This window comes from Bos taurus, chromosome 3, assembly GCF_002263795.3.
Source record: "Bos taurus isolate L1 Dominette 01449 registration number 42190680 breed Hereford chromosome 3, ARS-UCD2.0, whole genome shotgun sequence".
Taxonomy (NCBI): Eukaryota; Metazoa; Chordata; class Mammalia; order Artiodactyla; family Bovidae; genus Bos; species Bos taurus.
This window is the reverse complement of record NC_037330.1, coordinates 110,010,948-110,030,157: the sequence shown is the minus strand read 5'-3', so window position 1 is coordinate 110,030,157 and position 19,210 is coordinate 110,010,948. Positions and strand designations below refer to the sequence as shown.

Here is a 19,210-nt window from a genome sequence, read left to right as displayed (position 1 = left end):
TCGATCTAAATAATTTCACTAATAATACAAAGAACAGCTACCATTTGAGTGTTTCTTTATGCTTTCCATTTGTATGCATTATTAACATAGCTTCACTATAGTGTTGCACTGTGAACCAGAAGTGTTATTTCATTTTTTTTTTAAAGTTGCCTTGGAGAGGTCAAATAGCATACACAAGTTTAAACAGTGAGTGATGTCGTCCAGACTCAAATTCTGATCTTGCTACCAAGCCTAAGCTCTTAATTATCAAACGACACTGCCTTGAAGTAGAGGAAGAAAACCCAATTTTACCTACAAATCAGGAAATCTACCCAAAGTGGGGAATACCTAAGTTCTCTTTTTCAATTTCTGGCTGCACCATGCAGGATGTGGGATTTTAGTTCCCTGACTAGGAATAGAACCCGTGCCCGCTAAGGTGGAAGCGTGAAGTCTTAACCACTGGACCTCCAGGTAGGTCCCTTGGGCTCTCTCTTGAAGAATCATTCATTCAGTCCTTAATTCATTCATTAAACATGGCTGCCTAACGTGTCATCGACTATGGAAGCACAGGGGGCAGAGGAAGAACAAGCCAGAAGATCCTCCTGAAGCGTAAAGGCGAAGAAAGTGAACAAGCAATTACATCTGATTCTTCTTCAAGCCTTTCTTTAACCACCTATTGTAAGAAACATCCCTTCTCTGAACTTCTATGCTTTATTCTAAGTATTTCTTTCAGCAAGACTACACTACCTTTTTTCCCATGTTAATTTTTTCCAATTATCAGTGACACATGTTCCTGATAGAAGATGTCACTTTCCTGTATTACTGCTATTTGCCTACTTCTTATCTCCCCTGCTAGAGTCTAAGCAGCTTAAGTGTAGGATAAATGTCAGATTTCTCAAGTATGCCTTACAGCATCTTGCATGAAGTGGGTAGTTTAATATTTGTTGAATGAGTGAAAAAAAAAGAAAGAAAAGAAATTCAGTTTTGCAGGCAATTTGCTGATGTTTCTAACTGTGAAAAACTGAATTGAATAATGCTTTTATCAATGTCATACCACAAAACAACAGCAATGTACCCTCCTCTGTACATTAACTATCAACAGGTTTCCCTTTTAAACGAGGTTCAGAATGTTCTGATACCTTGCCAAATGTACATGATGATTTTTATCCATATCCGGTACATCAGTATTAAGACCACGTGGTTATTTGTTTCTCCTGTGTTCCCTGTCCTCCACACTGGCAAATATTAGAAGCTGCCAGAACAAATCATTCTAGAGAAGCTCCCCCCAATTCAAAGAATTACCTCTGTTGGTTTCAGGTTCTTCAAGTATCACAAAGGAATCTCTGTCAGCACCCAGCTGAGGTTTACGGAAAACATCTACCCCCAGCTGCCTAAGTCTGTCCACAGTGAACCTCCTTGCTTTCTCAGGGGGCACCGCTGCTGTTGATCCATTTTGCTGGCTGGGCTCTTCTGCCTTCTCATCTGCTGCTTCTGTTTTTCTCAGGCCTTTTTCTTCCTCGAGGGCATGAGGTTCAGGTGCCACAAGCCCTTCAGTCTGATGCTCTTCACTGTCCTTGTTCCCCAGGACGCTGCATTCTTGACGTGCCACTGAGACGTCCCCAGGTGGAGGTCTAGCATCACTTTGCTCCTGTTTCTCGGGAACTTCTAGCTCTTCACTTCCTGTCAAATCTTTACCGCAAGGCTCGTCGGATTTAGCAGTGATCTGGGGTTCCTTTGAAACTGCAGGAAGCGCGTTAATTTCCATTTCACATCCTGCACCTGTTGTCTGCGCAGAGTCTTTGCTGTGGTGGTCGCCATTCACCTCAGTTGAATTTTCAGTGTCTATGGTTTCTTTGTGATGGCTTGCCTGATACTTAGTGGACCTAGAGAGGAGAAAACAAGCTGGAGTTAAACATTCTCCTAAATGAGAAACATTCCCAACCCTTTGCACATAATGAATTGGTTAGATCAGTTTTACAAGAGCGAGGAATCTCAATTTTTACACCAGGTGTTTGCCTCAAAACTGAATGTTTATGAAAATTATAATCACAAGGAAAGAAGGTTCTTACTTTAGGAGCGCCATGGCATTTCCCTGGCAAGTGGGCCGGGGTTTACGTTTGAAGAACTCATGAACGGTTTTATTCTCAGGCATGTGATATGGAAGATTAAGTGCAGACTCTATAAAATGGAACAGAATAAGCAAAGGCATATACTATATACTCCGAAATGTTGCTTTACATTCAGTTAAACAGTACAACCAAAGCCATCACCGGAAATAGAAAACAATCCTGCCTTTAACATAAAACAGGATCTAAGTACAAAAGAATTCCATGAAGACCAGTGGCTTTTAAAACTAGCTGTGAAATCAACTGATCCAAGAAGTTTTTTAAAAATACAAATTCTTGAACCCCATTTCAAGTCTATTGAGTCAGAATTTCTTTGGGGCCTAAGAATTTATAAATTTGGTTTGTAAAAGAGATCCTGATGCAGCCAGACCACAGACAACCCTTTAAAAAATTCCCTCCCAGGACTTCCCTGGAGGTCCATTGGTTAAAACTCTGCACTGCTAAAGCAGGGGGCTCGGGTCCGATTCCTGGTTGAGGAACTAAGATCCCACATGCTGCGTGGCCAAAACATTTTTTAAAGTTTTAAATAAATTTTAAAAATGAAAAATTCCCTTCTTACCACCACTAGTTCTGGAAATTTTCTTAGTTTATATTAATGTTCCAGAGGCTTTAGAACCAAGGCCATTCATCAAGATCAATTCTAAACTTCAATGTTTACCGTATTGGTTTCTTTACCTCGAATAAGGCGCTGAGTCTCACTATGCAATTTTTTTAATTCTTCCTTACTTAACTTGGCTGCCTTTCTTTCCTTAAAGAAAACAAAAAGTGAGACTACATTAATGCTTTTACCAAGAAAGATATCCCTTAAGAGTCTGCTCTTTCCAAGAAAAGATAGAGAAGAAACAGTCATCTCTAATAAACTCAATACAATATAAACTTCAAGAGCTCATTTATTTGCAAGTCTCTTAGAATTGATTCAACCTAATTCATATCTGTGTTCCTACTATGTACAAAGCAATATCCTGGGAATCAGGAAAATACAACAGATACAATAAAATTCCAGAGAAATCCACAATCTGCTGGGAAAAGAGCTCAGCATGACAAATATTAACATACAGGGCTCTACCTCACCTTCCTCGTGGTGCCTTTTGACAACTCAGTTTCTTCTTCAAATGAATAGACCCCACTCTCCAAAGACAGTTCTTTTTTCTAAAAAAGAAGGTTGCAAATGGATTAATAGAGACAAAAATTAAACCGACACAAGAGGATGTTGCTTATGCAAAGACTGTTTTTGCACTCCAACATCACATCATGCTACATTAATAATAAATCAATAATTATTAAACACAAAATGTTAGACACACAACATCCTATAATGCCTAGAAAATAAATTAGATGTCTCCCATGGAGCTTGGGGCCTCATTTCTTACACCTCTGTATTTCCCTAAGGAGGGACAATGACCCCTCAGGGAGCTAAAAAGATAATCTTTGGAAGAACAATTATGCTTCCAAACACTTAGGACAAGGATGCTTTGACTGATGCTTCTCTTTCATAGCCTTCCTGAAACCCTAAAGGTTCATGTCCTAGAGGCCATTAAGTTATAAAATTTATAGCTCTTCCCCTTTTTCACCTGTTTCTTATACAACATAAAGTATCTTATGGGACTTCCCTCGTGGTCTGGTGTTAAGAATCCACCTGCCAACGCAGGTGACATGGGTTTGATCCCTGGTCTGGTGCCACAGAGCAACTAACCCATGTACCACAACTATTGAGCCTGTGCTCCAGAGCCCGCGAGCAGCAACTACCAAGCCCTCAGGCCTACAGCCTGTGCTCTGCAACAAGAGAAGCCCCCACAACGAGAAGCCCATGCACTGCAACCAGAGGAGCCCCTGGCCACCGCAGTTAGAGAAAATGCACGCACAGCAGTGCAGACCCAGCACAGCCCAACTAAATAAATAAAATAAAGTACCTTACTTTTTGCCTCAAAAAGTAATGAAAATACTAGTTTGTGATAAATAAGGGATTAGAGGATAAGCAGAAGTAAAATCAAAGCGAAAACGTGTGAAAGAAGAGCGAAAGATGGAAAAAACTATGCAGCTGAAAAAGAAGGAAACAAAAAATGAGGTACATTTGAAAGAATAATTTGCTGTTTCCAAGGCAGATTAACGTCTTAGGAAAAAAGAGTTGCTTTTAGCTCTAGGAGGTTGTTTCTGCACTCAGAATACAGCTTTGAGTTGATCAGGACAATGAAAATACTAGTTTCCAAACAAGTTAGAATGTCTATAACTTGTACTGCATGGTTCCAAAATTAACAGCAGAAAAATTTATATCAATTGACATGTGTTTTTCTTCAGTTAAAAAAAAATTAGGGTTCCATCAGTAAATCAGAACACAAAGCAAAGGTTCGAAGCAGTGGGTTAGCTCTTACTGCAATCATTGTTTACTTGCCTTGTGCTTTTTTACTTTGTTTTTCACAGCCGCCCTTATTGATTCTAACGACTCTTCATCTTCTAATGGAGAGTGATCTTCCTCCTCCAACCCAGTTTCAAAAAGGTCTTTATCCACAAGCAGACAGCCACTGTCATTAAATGGCTGTTTCACATCATCTTCCTGGATAACACATAAGGAAAAAACAAAATGCAATCATTTTAAATCCAGTATTTTACTACATCATACAGCAATTTGCATCAGGACAGAAAAGTTCACATTTCATGAGCAGACAAGTACATGGCATCCTAGAACATTATCACTGGTTCCTTTGTCATCCATTGAAATCCATGCTGTGATCTGATGCAATCGTCCAAAACTAACTTAATCAATAGTACCTTTGTTTTTGAAAAGTCAATTAACAGTTCATTAAACAGCAACTAGTTTATAAAATTTGAGAACAGTTTTTCTAGTTAGCAAACAAGACTTCCGATTGATGGGTGCATGAAAATTCCTCCTATGGAAGCTAATTTTCATCAGATCAGAAAACAGCAAAGAGTAACTCCATGTGCTCACAAAGAAAATCAGAAACCTACTTATTTAGAAATGTCCTCTTGTATCCAAAATGGAGAATGAGACCACCAAACAACAGATTTGAAATTACATACCTCACTGCAAAACAATCAACTCAAAGCTATATTCTGAGTGCGGAAACAACCTCCAAGAACTAAAATCAACTCTTTTTCCCTAAAATGTTAATCTGCCCTGGAAACAGCAAATTATTCTTTCAAATGTACCTCATTTTTTGTTTCCTTCTTTTTCAGCTGCCTAATTTTTTCCATCTTTCGCTCTTCTTTCTCAAGTCTTCGCTTTGATTTTACTTTTGCTTTTCCTCCAATTCCTTCTTTACCACACAAGGGCTTTTTGGAAATCTTTCTGTCAACTGTAAAGTCCACAGAGTTTTCAGACTGGAGACCCATCTCTAAGCAAGGTGTCATTTGGGTTTCAGAATTCTCCTGACATAAAGACTCCTCAACGTCACTTTCATCACTGTCTGCCAGAGTTTTATGGATCCTTCTGGCTTCTCCATTCTTTTCAGCACACAGGTTCTCTTTATCCTCCTCTTCAGCAGCGTCATAGGTAGTTTTCTCTGGAGACACTGGGTCTTCTCTTTCAGAATCACTCTCTTGCAGCACCTTCCTGCTTTTCAATTTCCTGCTCACAAATATCTCTTCATCTGAATCTGGAGGAAACACAGTTTTTTTTTTAGAGGCCTACTGTCATTTGGCCTTCCTCCTAGTCCCACCACTCCTGAAAATCATATCCAATTATCCAAGTGATATATCACCTTGTGAAATTACGTAACTAAGAACTAATCGTAGCAAAGCAAATCTAAAAATACATTTTGAAAAACATTTTCCCTTGAAAAATATCTCTTACTGAGAAATGTAATTATATATATTTACAAAGTGTAAAGCTGTTCTGATCCTTCTGGCAGGTGTTAAAAATCCTTTTATTACAGAATGAATGCATTTAACTAGGCAATGTGCTAGCTTTTAGATACTTTATACATTCAATAATATAATAGAAGTAGTTATTTCCAAGAGTATATGCACTATTATTTTGCTTTTATAATAAACAGAATAAACAAGGTGAGGTATTAATAATTTTAAAAATCAAGAGAATAATTTAATTAATCCAGTCCACTTAGAACCACGCTCCCACATTCTATTCCTAAAAATAAAAGTAATAAAATTACTGACTGTTACAAACCTTGTTCACTCAAGGGCCCAATTGTTTCACAGCTGCCCTGTCCACTGTCTGAAGGACTGTCTGTTTCCTCTTGTGAAATGAGTTTTGAATCATTGATTTCTAGGTGAACCTAGAAAATGAGAATATACTTGGTATTAACCAGTAAGTGACAGAACACTCTAAGTACATAAAGATACATAAATCATCATGGGATCATCAGACTGAAATAAGGGGAAAAAAATAATACAATGGTTTAACAAAAGGATGACATTAAAAATTACTGGCTAGAAAAAACAAACTAAAACTCATTGTTCATCTTTGAAGGATATTACAGAGGCAACACTTTGAGTTATGGTAAATAAGAATCAAGCATTATTGTGTTTTTCTGTGTGAACTATTTCTCACTGTATGCATATGATATGTTAAATATCATCACACTCAGGCAATCCAGATATGGGAAGCTCTACAGGACAAACGATGTCATTTCTTTAACAATAAATTGCAAGAATAAAAAGAGGGAGGGGGACTTATAAAGAGAGTTAAGGTATTTACACATACATACAGAGATACAGCAACACCTGCAATACGCAGGCTTTGTCTCAATCCTAATTCAAACAAACTGAAAGTATATGTAAGAGTCAAAGAAATCTGAACTCTGATCATTTAATATCAAGCAATATTTCTAAATGCTTTAGGTATGGTAATAATATTATAGTTACCTTTTTTGGAATGCACTTACCTTTTAGAGATGTATCATGACATATTTGTGGATGAAGTATGTGTGGAAATTTGCTGTCAAGTAATCCAGTAAAGGGGGGAAGTACATGGGGGTGTAAATGAAACAAGATTGGCAGGACTTGATAACTGTAGAAGTTAGGTGACGGGTTCATTATAAGAGCTTTTCTATGTTTATGACTGAAATTCAGCCCCAAACTACCCCCTCCAATTTTTTAAGTCACAAGTGAAAAATCTAAGGAGAAGGGAGTTAGTTGGATAACTTGACTAGTTAGTGATCAAGCTAACCCTAGATGCCAGTTCCCCCACAACCCTGGTGTTCGCAGGACTCTGAATCAACTTATTAATAAGGGGGGAAATACATCTGTAATGTAATGGGCACAAGACCACACTCGAACGGTTTCTGAGACAACTACTAAGTTGATTTGAATGTTTAGTGCAATTATTAAAATAATAACAAAAAATAACACAAACAGAGGAATCATTGAGGATCATGATGTATGCTGTTGATTCTCCCAACAACTCAAAGCAGTAACACTATTTGTGGATATGGAAACTGAGCTTAGGTAACCACATGGCTCATTACAAGGTGATGTTCCTAACCACTCTATTCTAGGCAATCTGGAGCAGAACCAGCAATAATCAGGGCCAGGAACACAGTGAGGTTAGGAGGTCTCAAAACACTCAGTAATCAAAAGGATTTTTGTGCAAAATTAAAATTTTAAAAATCAATGGGTAAATTATGGCCCATGAGTTCAGCTGCCTGCTTTTGTAAAGCTTTTTTGGAACCTGGGCCAGGCTGAGAGTGAGGTGAGTAAGGCAGTGTAGTGCAGATACAGGGTTGAATTGTGTGTTCACTTCAGTTTGATATCTTGTTCAAAACCAAATTATGGAATTTTTTTGCATTAATTTTTATTTTAAGAAAAACTGCATAAAATATTATCTTGAACAACAAAGTCCTACTGTATACCACAGGGAACTCTGTTTAATATTCTGTGATAAACCATAGTGGAAAAGGATATGAAAAAGAATGTGTGTGTAAGTGTAACTGAGTCACTTTGCTGTATAGTAGTAACTAACACAACATGGTAATTCAACTATACTTCAATAAAAATGTTTAAAAACTTACGTTGATTACTGAGTATTTTAGCGCCCCGTTAAATTTTGCCCCAGACTGTCTCACTTCAGCCCCAGCTCCAAAAAAGAACACAGATTTGGAAAGATGCTTCTATGCCAATACCGAGAACGATCAGCCAGTCACCGCCCGGAAGGCTTCCAAGACTGGTACCGTCCCTTCTTGGGACCCAGTGCGATGACTTCAGAGGCCTCTTCCAGACCCAGTTTGGAACTCCCTAAGACGGCAACCCACTTCAGTATTCTTGCTTTGAGAATCCCAGGGACAGAGGAGCCTGATGGGCTGCCGTCTATGGGGTCGCACAGAGTTGGACACGACTGAAGCGACTTAGCGGTAGCAGCAGTAGCAAGACTCCAGCCGTCCATTTACAGAGACTTATGCTGCCGCGACTTCCCTGGTGGCTCAGAGGGTAAAGCGTCTGCCTACAATGCGGGAGACCCGGGTTCAATCCCTGGGTCGGGAATATCTCCTGGAGAAGGAAATGGTAACCCACTCCAGTATCTTTCCTGGAAAATCCTATGGACGGAGGAGTCTGGTGGGTTATAGTCCATGGGGTCGCAAAGAGTCGGACATGACTGAGCGACTTCACTTTCTCTTTCCTTATGCTGCCCCGACAGAGGAGCCTGGAGGGTTACGGTCGCATCCTAGCGGTCCGGTTCGGCTGGGTCCTTCCTCTTTGGGGCGCGCTGTTGGAGGAAGCGCTCCCGCCGCCGGAAACGCGCCAAAGGGGCGGGCGGAGCAGGCTGAGCTGGGGCCGGCGGCCGCCTGAGGGCGACGCAAAGCCCGGGTACAGGCTTTGAGGCAAGGGACTGAGGCGAGAGGGACCCAGAGCCGGGGCCGACCGCTGGGTCCCGAGCGCGCGGGGCCCGCGGGTTTATCTCCGCGCGAGTAGAGAAGCCGAGCCGCCGCGGGGCGCGCCGGGAACTGTAGTCCTCCCGCCTCCGCGACCCGCTCCGCCGGCTCGACCCCTGCTCCCCACCAACCCCTCGGCGCCGGGCCCTCGCAGCTACGGATGGAGGCAAGGGCACGAACTCACCTCGGAAACCACTTCACCCGTCATGACCCCGGTCTCCTCAGCGCGCCACTCGGGACGAAACAGGTCCCCAGTTGCCTTACTCGTCAGGACGCGGCCGCTCCCGCCGTCTCCAGCCAGGCAGCGGCGTTCGAGCTTTCGCGCCCAGCCGGAGTGGAGGCCTCGCCCTCGATGATTTGCACCAATCCGGAGGAGACTTTCTACGTGAGACCACGCCCCCATGCTGTCCTACCAATCACGGAACGCCTTCGGCCAGCCCGTTGAATGTAATTTGGGTGAGGTTGGCGGTTTGCTGCTTCTCTTGTCAGCTCAGGCTGGGGGAGCTGGAGGTGTCTTGCCTGACTTGCGGCCAGATCCTCTGGCCTTGCAAGACGATACTGTGCGAGTGGTGGTCTTTGACCTTTGACCTTTACCGTAGCGCGACAGATCGCATCAAGCGCAATTTGAGGAGTGAGCCCTCCAGGCAGAAAGTGAGCCGGAAGCAGATACCTGGGCCATCTGAGGTCGTCCTCCGTGGCGATTTCCTCTAGGACTTTCTTTCTCGGAGCAGCTGGATCCTACTTGCTCCTTCTTGTACTTGGAACACGCCACTGGACATCAGAAAAGTTTTGTGGCTGCTCAAATACCAAAGAATATCCTTGGATAAAGTTTGTAATTTTATTTAAGGTTAATCCGAGTATACAGAAAACACCCACCCATCCCACTCCTATACTCTTTGAACAAGGCAGGTTTAAAAAAAAAAAAAAATGTCTGGAGTCAGACTAATCCCAGACAGTTCTAATCCCTTGTCATTGTGCTGGTTACTATTTGCCAGGTCCATTCTGTCTCTTTCGTTATCCTGCTCTATCCAGACAAGACTGACTTCTCCCCACTGCATTATTCGAGCTTCCTTGCTCTCCAGATTCTTGCTGAGTCTCGCTACTGCAAGATATTTACAAGATTACTGTAAGGAAGACATCAGTGCACCAAAAAAGAAAGGTCACAGTTACCTTGCTGACTTCACCAACGATGATCCTATCCACTGATAGGATGAACAACTTGTTTCTATTTTCCCAGGACTATCCCAGTTTTAGCATTGAAAGTACCACCTCCTCAGATCAGATCAGTCGCTCAGTCGTGTCAGACTCTTTGCAACCCCATGAATCACAGCACGCCAGGCCTCCCTGTCCATCACCAACTCCCGGAGTTCACTGAGACTCACTTCCATCGAGTCAGTGATGCCATCCAGCCATCTCATCCTCTGTCGTCCCCTTCTCCTCCTGCCCCCAATCCCTCCCAGCATCAGAGTCTTTTCCAATGAGTCAACTCTTCACATGAGGTGGCCAAAGTACTGGAGTTTCAGCTTTAGCATCATTCCTTCCAAAGAAATCCCAGAGCTGATCTCCTTTAGAATGGACTGGTTGGATCTCCTTGCAGTCCAAGGGACTCTCAAGAGTCTTCTCCAACACCACAGTTCAAAAGCACCAATTCTTGGGCACTGAGCCTTCTTCACAGTCCAATTCTCACATCCATACATGACCACAGGAAAATCCATAGCCTTGACTAGATGGACCTTTGTTGGCAAAGTAATGTCTCTGCTTTTGAATATGCTATCTAGGTTGGTCATAACTTTCCTTCCAAGGAGTAAGCATCCTTTAATTTCATGGCTGCAGTCACCATCTGCAGTGAGTCTAGAGCCCAGAAAAATAAAGTCTGACACTGTTTCCACTGTTTCCCCATCTAGTTCCCATGAAGTGATGGGACTGGATGCCATGATCTTCGTTTTCTGAATGTTGAGCTTTAAGCCAACTTTTTCACTCTCCATTTTCACCTTCATCAAGAGGCTTTTTAGTTCCTCTTCACTTTCTGCCATAAGGGTGGTGTCATCTGCATATCTGAGGTTATTGATATTTCTCCCCCGGCAATCTTGATTCCAGCTTGTGTTTCTTCCAGTCCAGCATTTCTCATGATGTACTCTGCATATAAGTTAAATAAGCAGGGTGACAATATACAGCCTTGACATACTCCTTTTCCTATTTGGAACCAGTCTGTTGTTCCATGTCCAGTTCTAACTGTTGCTTCCTGATCTGCATACAAATTTCTCAAGAGGCAGGTCAGGTGGTCTGGTATTCCCATCTCTTTCAGAATTTTCCACAGTTTACTGTGATCCACACAGTCAAAGGCTTTGGCATAGTCAATAAAGCAGAAATAGATGTTTTTCTGGAACTCTCTTGCTTTTTCGATGATCCAGCGGATGTTGGCAATTTGATCTCTGGTTCCTCTGCCTTTTCTAAAACCAGCTTGAACATCAGGAAGTTCACGGTTCACATATTGCTGAAGCCTGGCTTGGGGAATTTTGAGCATTACTTTACTAGCGTGTGAGATGAGACCACCTCCTCAGTCCTAGGCAAACCAGGATAGTTACTCACCATATCCACTGGCCTTCTCCTCCAAATTTCCAGCTGTAGCTGGGTTCAGATAAATGTTCATCCTTATTTCATCACCTCCTCACCAGTTTCCAATGAACTTCTGTTCCCACCAATAAGATCCCATCATCCATTCTCTTTTCTGACATCTCAGTCTATCCACCTCTTCATGCACTTTACTATTAACACTTACACTGATGATTCCCAAATATACATCTGGCTTTCCTGGTGGCTCAGTGGTAAAGGATCGCCTGCCAAGCAGGAGATGCAGGTTCAATCCCTGGGTCTGGAAGATACCCTGGAGAAGGAAATGGCAACTCTGCCCAGTGTTCTTGCCTGGCAAATCCCATGGACAGAGGAGCAGAGTGGACTCCAGTCCATGGGGTCTCAAGGAGTTGGATCAGTTGAGTTCAGTTCAGTTCAGTCGCTCAGTCGTGTCCGACTCTTTGCAACCCCATGAATCGCAGCTCCCCAGGCCTCCTTGTCCATCACCAACTCCTGGAGTTCACTCAAACTCACGTCCAAGTCGGTGATGCCATCCAGCCATCTCATTCTCTGTCGTCCCCTTTTCCTCCTGCCCCAATCCCTCCCAGCATCAGAGTCTTTTCCAATGAGTCAACTCTTCACATGAGGTGGCCAAAGTACTGGAGTTTCAGCTTTAGCATCATTCCTTTCAAAGAACACCCAGGACTGATCTCCTTTAGGATGGACTGGTTGGATCTCCTTGCAGTCCAGGGGACTCTCAAGAGTCTTCTCCAACACCACAGTTCAAAAGCATCAATTCTTCGGCACTCAGCTTTCTTCACAGTCCAACTCTCACATCCATACATGACCACAGGAAAAACCATAGCCTTGACTAGATAGACCTTTGTTGGCAAAGTAATGTCTCTGCTTTTCAATATGCTATCTAGGTTGATCATAAATTTCCTTCCGAGGAGTAAGCGTCTTTTAATTTCATGGCTGCAGTCACCATCTGCAGTGAGTTTGGAGCCCAGAAAAATAAAGTCTGACACTGTTTCCACTGTTTCCCCATCTAGTTCCCATGAAGTGATGGGACCCAATGCCATGATTTTAGTTTTCTGAATGTTGAGCTTTAAGCCAACTTTTGCACTCTCCTCTTTCACCTTCATCAAGAGGCTTTTGAGTTCCTCTTCACTTTCTGCCATAAGGGTGGTGTCATCTGCATATCTGAGGTTATTGATATTTCTCCCGGCAATCTTGATTCCAGCTTGTGTTTCTTTCAGCCCAGCGTTTCTCATGATGTACTCTGCACATAAGTTAAATAAGCAGGGTGACAATATACAGCCTTGACGTACTCCTTTTCCTATTTGGAACCAGTCTGTTGTTCCATGTCCAGTTCTAACTGTTGCTTCCTGACCTGCATATAGGTTTCTCAAGAGGCAGGTCAGGTGGCCTGGTATTCCCCTCTCTTGAAGAATTTTCCACAGTTTATTGTGATCCACACAGTCAAAGGCTTTGGCATAGTCATTAAAGCAGAAATAGATGCTTTTCTGGAACTCTCTTGCTTTTTTGATGATCCAGCGAGTGTTGGCAGTTTGATCTCTGGTTCCTCTGCCTTTTCTAAAACCAGCTTGAACATCTGAAAGTTCACAGTTCACATATTGCTGAGGCCTGGCTTGGAGAATTTTGAGCATTACTTTACTAGCGTGTGAGATGAGTGCAATTGTGCAGTAGTTTGAGCATTCTTTGGCATTGCCTTTCTTTGGGATTGGAATGAAAACTGACCTTTTCCAGTCCTGTGGCCACTGCTGAGTTTTCCAAATTTGCTGACGTATTGAGTGCGGCACTTTCACAGCATCATCTTTCAGGATTTGAAATAGCTCAACTGGAATTCCATCACCTCCACTAGCTTTGTTCATAGTGATGCTTTCTAAGGGCCACTTGACTTCACGTTCCAAGATATCTGGCTCTAGGTGAGTGATCACACCATTGTGATTATCTTGGTCGTGAAGATCTTTTTTGTACAGTTCTTCTGTGTATTCTTGCCACCTCTTCTTAATATCTTCTGCTTCTGTTAGGTCCATACCGTTTCTGTCCTTTATCGAGCCCATCTTTGCATGAAATGTTCCCTTTGTATCTCTAATTTTCTTGAAGAGATCTCTAGTCTTTCCCAATCTATATGCAGGAGTGGGATACAACTTAGCAATTAAACAACAACAAATATATATCTACACACTCTTTCCTCATATATGGAGGGCTAACATTTATTGGGGGTTTACTTGAGACAGAAAGTTACAAGAATTTTGCAAATATTATCTTACTTAATCTTTAGAGTAATGTGAGGTAATAATATATTTCCATTTTAGCGTATGAGGAAACTAAACCTTCGAAAGCTTAGTAAATGCTGGAGTCAACATTCACATCCTGCTCAGTCTGACTCCAGAGCTCACACTCCTCAGAGGGACCTTGCTTGCACACCCTCTGCATTCTCCCACCATCCTCTGTGCCAGTTTCCTGGACAGCACTTAGCTCCGCTTGAAGTTTTGTCTATTTGTATATTGTTACTTCAAAGGGACAAGCACTTTTTTTTTAACACCACATTCTCCGTATTCTAAAATAGTCATTCTCAAACTTGAGCATGTGTCAAAATGACCTGAAGGGCCCCTAAAAACAGACTTTTGGACTCCATTCCCAGAATTTCTGGTTTATTATGTCTCATGTGAGGCCCAAGAATTTGCATTTCTAACAAGTTCCCAGATCAGATCAGATCAGATCAGTCGCTCAGTCGTGTCCGACTCTTTGCAACCCCATGAATCGCAGCACGCCAGGCCTCCCTGTCCATCACCAACTCCCGGAGTTCACTCAGACTCACGTCCATTGAATCAGTGATGCCATCCAGCCATCTCATCCTCTGTTGTCCCCTTCTCCTCCTGCCCCCAATCTCTCCCAGCATCAGAGTCTTTTCCAGTGAGTCAACTCTTCACATGAGGTGGCCAAAGTACTGGAGTTTCAGCTTCAGCATCATTCCTTCCAAAGAAATCCCAGGGCTGATCTCCTTCAGAATGGACTGGTTGGATCTCCTTGCAGTCCAAGGGACTCCCACGTAATGCTAATTCAGCTGGTATGGCGACCATACTTTGAGAACAAATGGCTTAGAACATACCTGAATATGGTAGAGAAATCAATCAATATTTATTAAACTAATTAACTCAGTCACTTGACAACTCTATTCTTTTTTTTTGGCTGCACTGGATCTTCGCTGCTGCTCGAGGACTTTCTTTTAGTTGCTGCGAGCAGGGGCTACTCTGTAGCTACAAAGTGCCATCTTCTCACTGCAGTGGTTTCTCTAGCAGAGCATGGGCTCTGGGGCTCCAGTTCAGTAGTTGTGGTGCATGGGCTTAGTTGTCCTGTGGCATGTGGAATCTTCCTAGGCCAGGGATTGAGCCTGTGTCCCCTGCCTTGGCAGGCAGATTCTTAACCACTGGAACACCAGGGAAGTGTATTATTCTTGAACTCCCTCTGGGGAGTGAATAAATGGGATGATACTCCTGATATTAGCATTTTCAGAACAAATTAGCATTTTCCTTTCTTTAGAAAACAGGTCTTCAGTCACCTGGGAAACCAAGAGAGCTCTGGTTTGGAAAAGAGGTGGAAGGATTGAGGTAGCTAGGGGAAAGTTTTTATTCTGTATATTAACCTGTGCCAAGCTAAAGCTCTATATTTGAAATTAGCATCTATATTCTCAATTTTGGTGGGAATGTAGCACCATAATCCAAGTCACCAATTCAGAAATCTGAAAGTCACCTCAACTTTTCTCTGTCTCTTGATTCTCAAGGTTAACCATCCAACAGGCTCTATCTGTGTTAACTTTGCAGGGATTATACTGAACCTATCCTAGAAATTTGTCACCCTGCTTATTTAACTTATATGCAGAGTACATCATGAGAAATGCCAGGCTGGATGAAGCACAAGCTGGAATCAAGATTGCCAGGAGAAGTATCAATAACCTCGGATATACAGATGATACCACCCTTATGGCAGAAAGTGAGGAGGAACAAAAGAACCTCTTGATGAAAGTGAAAGAGGAGAGTGAAAAAGCTGGCTTAAAACTCAACATTCAGAAAACTAAGATCATGGCATCCATCCCATCACTTCACAGAAAACAGATGGGGAAACAATGGAAACAGTGACAAACTTTATTTTCTTGGGCCCCCAAATCACTGTGCATGGTGGCTGCAGCCATGAAATTAAAAGATGTTTGCTCCTTGGAAGAAAAGCAATGACAAACCTGGACAGTGTATTAAAAATCAGAGACATTACTTTGCCAACAAATGTCTATGTAGTCAAAACTATGGCTTTTCCAGTAGTCATGTATGGATGTGAGAGCTGGACAATAAAAAAGACTGAATGCCAAAGAATTGATGCTTTTGAACTATGGTGCTGGAGAAAACACTCGAGAGTCCCTTGGACTGCAAGGTGATCAAACCAGTTCATCCTAAAGGAAATCAGTCCTGAATATTCATTGGCAGAACTGATGCTGAAGCTGCAGTTCCAATACTTTGGCCGTGTGATGTGAAGAGCCAACTCATTGGAAAAGACCCTGATGCTGGGGAAGTTTGAAGGCAGGAGGAGAAGGGGACGACAGAGGATGAGATAGTTGGATGGCATCACTGACTCAATGGACATAAGTTTGAGGAATCTCTGGGAGATGATGATGGACAGAGAAGCCTGGCAGTCCATGGGGTTACAGAGAGTCTGACACGACTGAGCAACTGAACAATAAATCCTATAAATGGCTTTGTGATCTTAGGTAATTCATTTAGCTTCTTGGAGCCTTGTTTTCCTTATTTGTAATTAGAAAACATTGGATTAGATCATTATTCTTAAATGAGTTTCATTGGTAGGGCACCTGGAAGTAAGGTACTCTACAGGAAATACTTTGCTATACTGACACTTATTTTGGTTGTATAAATTGGGAAATTTTTCACTAGTAGGATCTATAATTATATCACACAAAGTCAATATAAACAGTAATTATGAAAACATAAGCCATGTAATTTACCACTGTTCAGCCTGTTCCAAAGTTCCATTTACGTATGGGCTTCCTAGGTGGCGCTAGTTGTAAAGAACCTGCTTGCCAATGCAGGAGACATAAGGGATGCTACTTCGATCCCTGGGTCAGGAAGATCCCCTGGAGCAGGAAATGGCAACCCACAAAACCAAGTATCCCATGGGCAGAGGCGCCTGGTGGGCTACAATCCATAGGATCCCAAAGAGTTGGATACAACTGAAGTGACTTAGCACGCACGCAGACAAACAAAAGCAGATTCCAAAGACTCACAAAAGTTTGGAGGGAGAAAGTTAATTAAATTATATCTTTACTTCATCTTTTCTGCAAATTGAGTCTACCATGCTAAGTTTTTAGTACTCTTGTTCTGGGGTTAAAAGTGTGAGAACTGCTTCTTTTCCCTTTCACTTTTCACTTTAATGCATGGAGAAGGAAATGGCACCCCACTCCAGTACTTTTGCCTGGAAAATCCCATGGACGGAGGAGCCTGTAGGCTGCAGTCCATGGGGTCGCTAAGAGTCGGACACGACTGAGCGACTTCACTTTCACTTCTCACTTTCATGCATTGGAGAAGGAAATGGCAACCCACTCCAGTGTTCTTGGCTGGAGAATCCCAGGGACAAGGGAGCCTGGTGGGCTGCCGTCTATGGGGTTATACAGAGTCAGACATGACTGAAGCGACTTAGCAGCAGCAGCCGCAGAAGCGACTTAGCAGCAGCAGCAGGACGCTAGTAAATCTTCATCCCTGGAGATGTACTGCCACCATGTGGCAGGGATTGGTCATGTCAGTCCATCTATGACCTGTAGCCACTTGATCCTAACCATGTCCCCCCAACCATTTTTTTCATTTTATAATTATTCAACGAGCTGTTTATACTTTCTTTTGGAATAGTGAAATAATTAGAACTCCCAAAATCTGCTTTCAAAAATAATTTTGTACTATAATTCCACATAAGGCTGTTTTTCTTGCTTAATGTCGTGTTCCTTGACCTTTACAAATGGCACAAGACCTAACACATAGTGAAGGCTTAATAAATCATTGTTGATTGAATGATTAAAATACAGCTAAATAAACAAAACTGGAAAATAGCAGGGCCTCTTTCCAAAGCATAACAGCATACACAACATCAGCTATTTGTATGCAGTAGTTCCTTTACTGTAACTTTTGGCGAGCTAAAATACCTATCAAATATTCATCCACTCCTTCAACAAATCTTAAGCCCCTATTTAAGCCTATGCTAGACACAGAAAATATAAAGATAAATAAGACACAGTCTTGTTCTCGGAGAGTTTCCCATTGCTGGTGGAAGACAAGCAAATAAACAGGCATGTGTAATAAAATAATAATAGAAGTAAATAGGCATGTGTAAGACAAGTAGCTGTGGGGGCCCGATTTTGTCTGGGGCAATTCAGGGGGAGATGACTCCTGAACTGAGTTTCAAAGATGGATTGGAATTCTCCTGGCTGGCACAGGGAGGAGAAGGCATTCCAGGTATGTGTAGGGGCTTGATAAAGCATGTTGTGTTGGGGAACTGAAAGTAGGTCAGTGCAACTAGAGCACAGGGTGTGTGTTTGAGGGAGGGGGAGGGATGGCCGGAAAGGAAGGCAGAAAGTTAAACAGGGAATAAAAAGGCTGGAGTGCTGTGCTTAGACTTCAGCTTTTAGGCGGTATGAACTGGGCAGCTGGTGAGGGCGGGGGTTTGTTAAGAAAGAGTGCAACATGGTTAGATACATGCTTGAGAAAGATTATTCTGGCAGCATATGAAGGATGGATTGGAAGAGGATTAAACTGTAGGCAGGAAGACCAGTTGCCTAGGTGGGAGATTATAGGGACCTGAACTAGGTCAATGGTAGTAACAATTGAGAGGAGGAGATGGATTGAGAGAAAAAGGCAGATTTGACAGGGCTTGATGATTAACACTGAGGGGCGAGGGACGGTAGAGTCAGTGTAAGACTAGTGACTGTCCGGTTTCTGGATTGCTGAGTGACAGAATAGGGTGCCGGTCACCAGAATTGAGAATATGGGCCACTGATTGCAAGTACACACTCACTTTAGCTTGGCACAAGTTAATATGTGGAAGAAAAGACTTCCCCTTCCTAGCTCACCCAGTCTGCCCTTTATTCAAACTGGAGCTCTGCCTCAGCTCTTCTGGTGACTTAAGACGTATTCCCCCAGGCTTAGGTCCTTATCTCCTTTCTAGTTTTAAACTTCTCTATCTGTGCAGCATCCAAAACCTTAACGCAGTAGCTTTTAGTATTCCATTTGTATATTTTTCCTCTTCAGTTTCCTTTTCCTTTCTAGCTACTGAACCAGGAAAAATGTATGAGAAATTCCTCTGCCCTGTTTTATTCAACTCCATCTGCCCCCCTCTGCTTTTATGCTTCAGTTTTTGTAGAAACCCAAGCATTTTTACAACCCAGCCCTCCTCTAAGCTTTACAGAGACTCAGTGGCCTGTGGTGTGAGTAGTGCTTGTTTAGATAGAAGCATCCTCAGCACTTAGTCAACCCATCAACGTAGATTTGGAGGAAGAGGACTCCATCAAAGAAGGACAAAAGGAGTCTGCTCCACTGCTGCTTCCTATTACATTTCAGCACCTGCTTATGGGCAGGCTAGTGCCTGACCTTCTTCCAACATTCCAGATAATTC

General features: G+C 42.5%; 1 protein-coding gene across 3 annotated transcripts in view; it reads right to left on the bottom strand.

Annotated features, from left to right (window-relative positions):
- CLSPN (claspin) overlaps positions 1–19,210 on the bottom strand; it is a 67,134-nt gene that overhangs the window by 18,463 nt on the left and 29,461 nt on the right. Inside the window, 8 exon segments of one of the 3 annotated variants that reach the window (NM_001192177.1) lie at positions 1,282–1,862; positions 2,049–2,157; positions 2,781–2,853; positions 3,177–3,254; positions 4,495–4,656; positions 5,271–5,716; positions 6,247–6,355; positions 9,132–9,155. In NM_001192177.1, coding sequence (NP_001179106.1) covers positions 1,282–1,862; positions 2,049–2,157; positions 2,781–2,853; positions 3,177–3,254; positions 4,495–4,656; positions 5,271–5,716; positions 6,247–6,355; positions 9,132–9,155 — 1,582 coding nt within the window. 3 annotated transcript variants of the gene reach the window in all.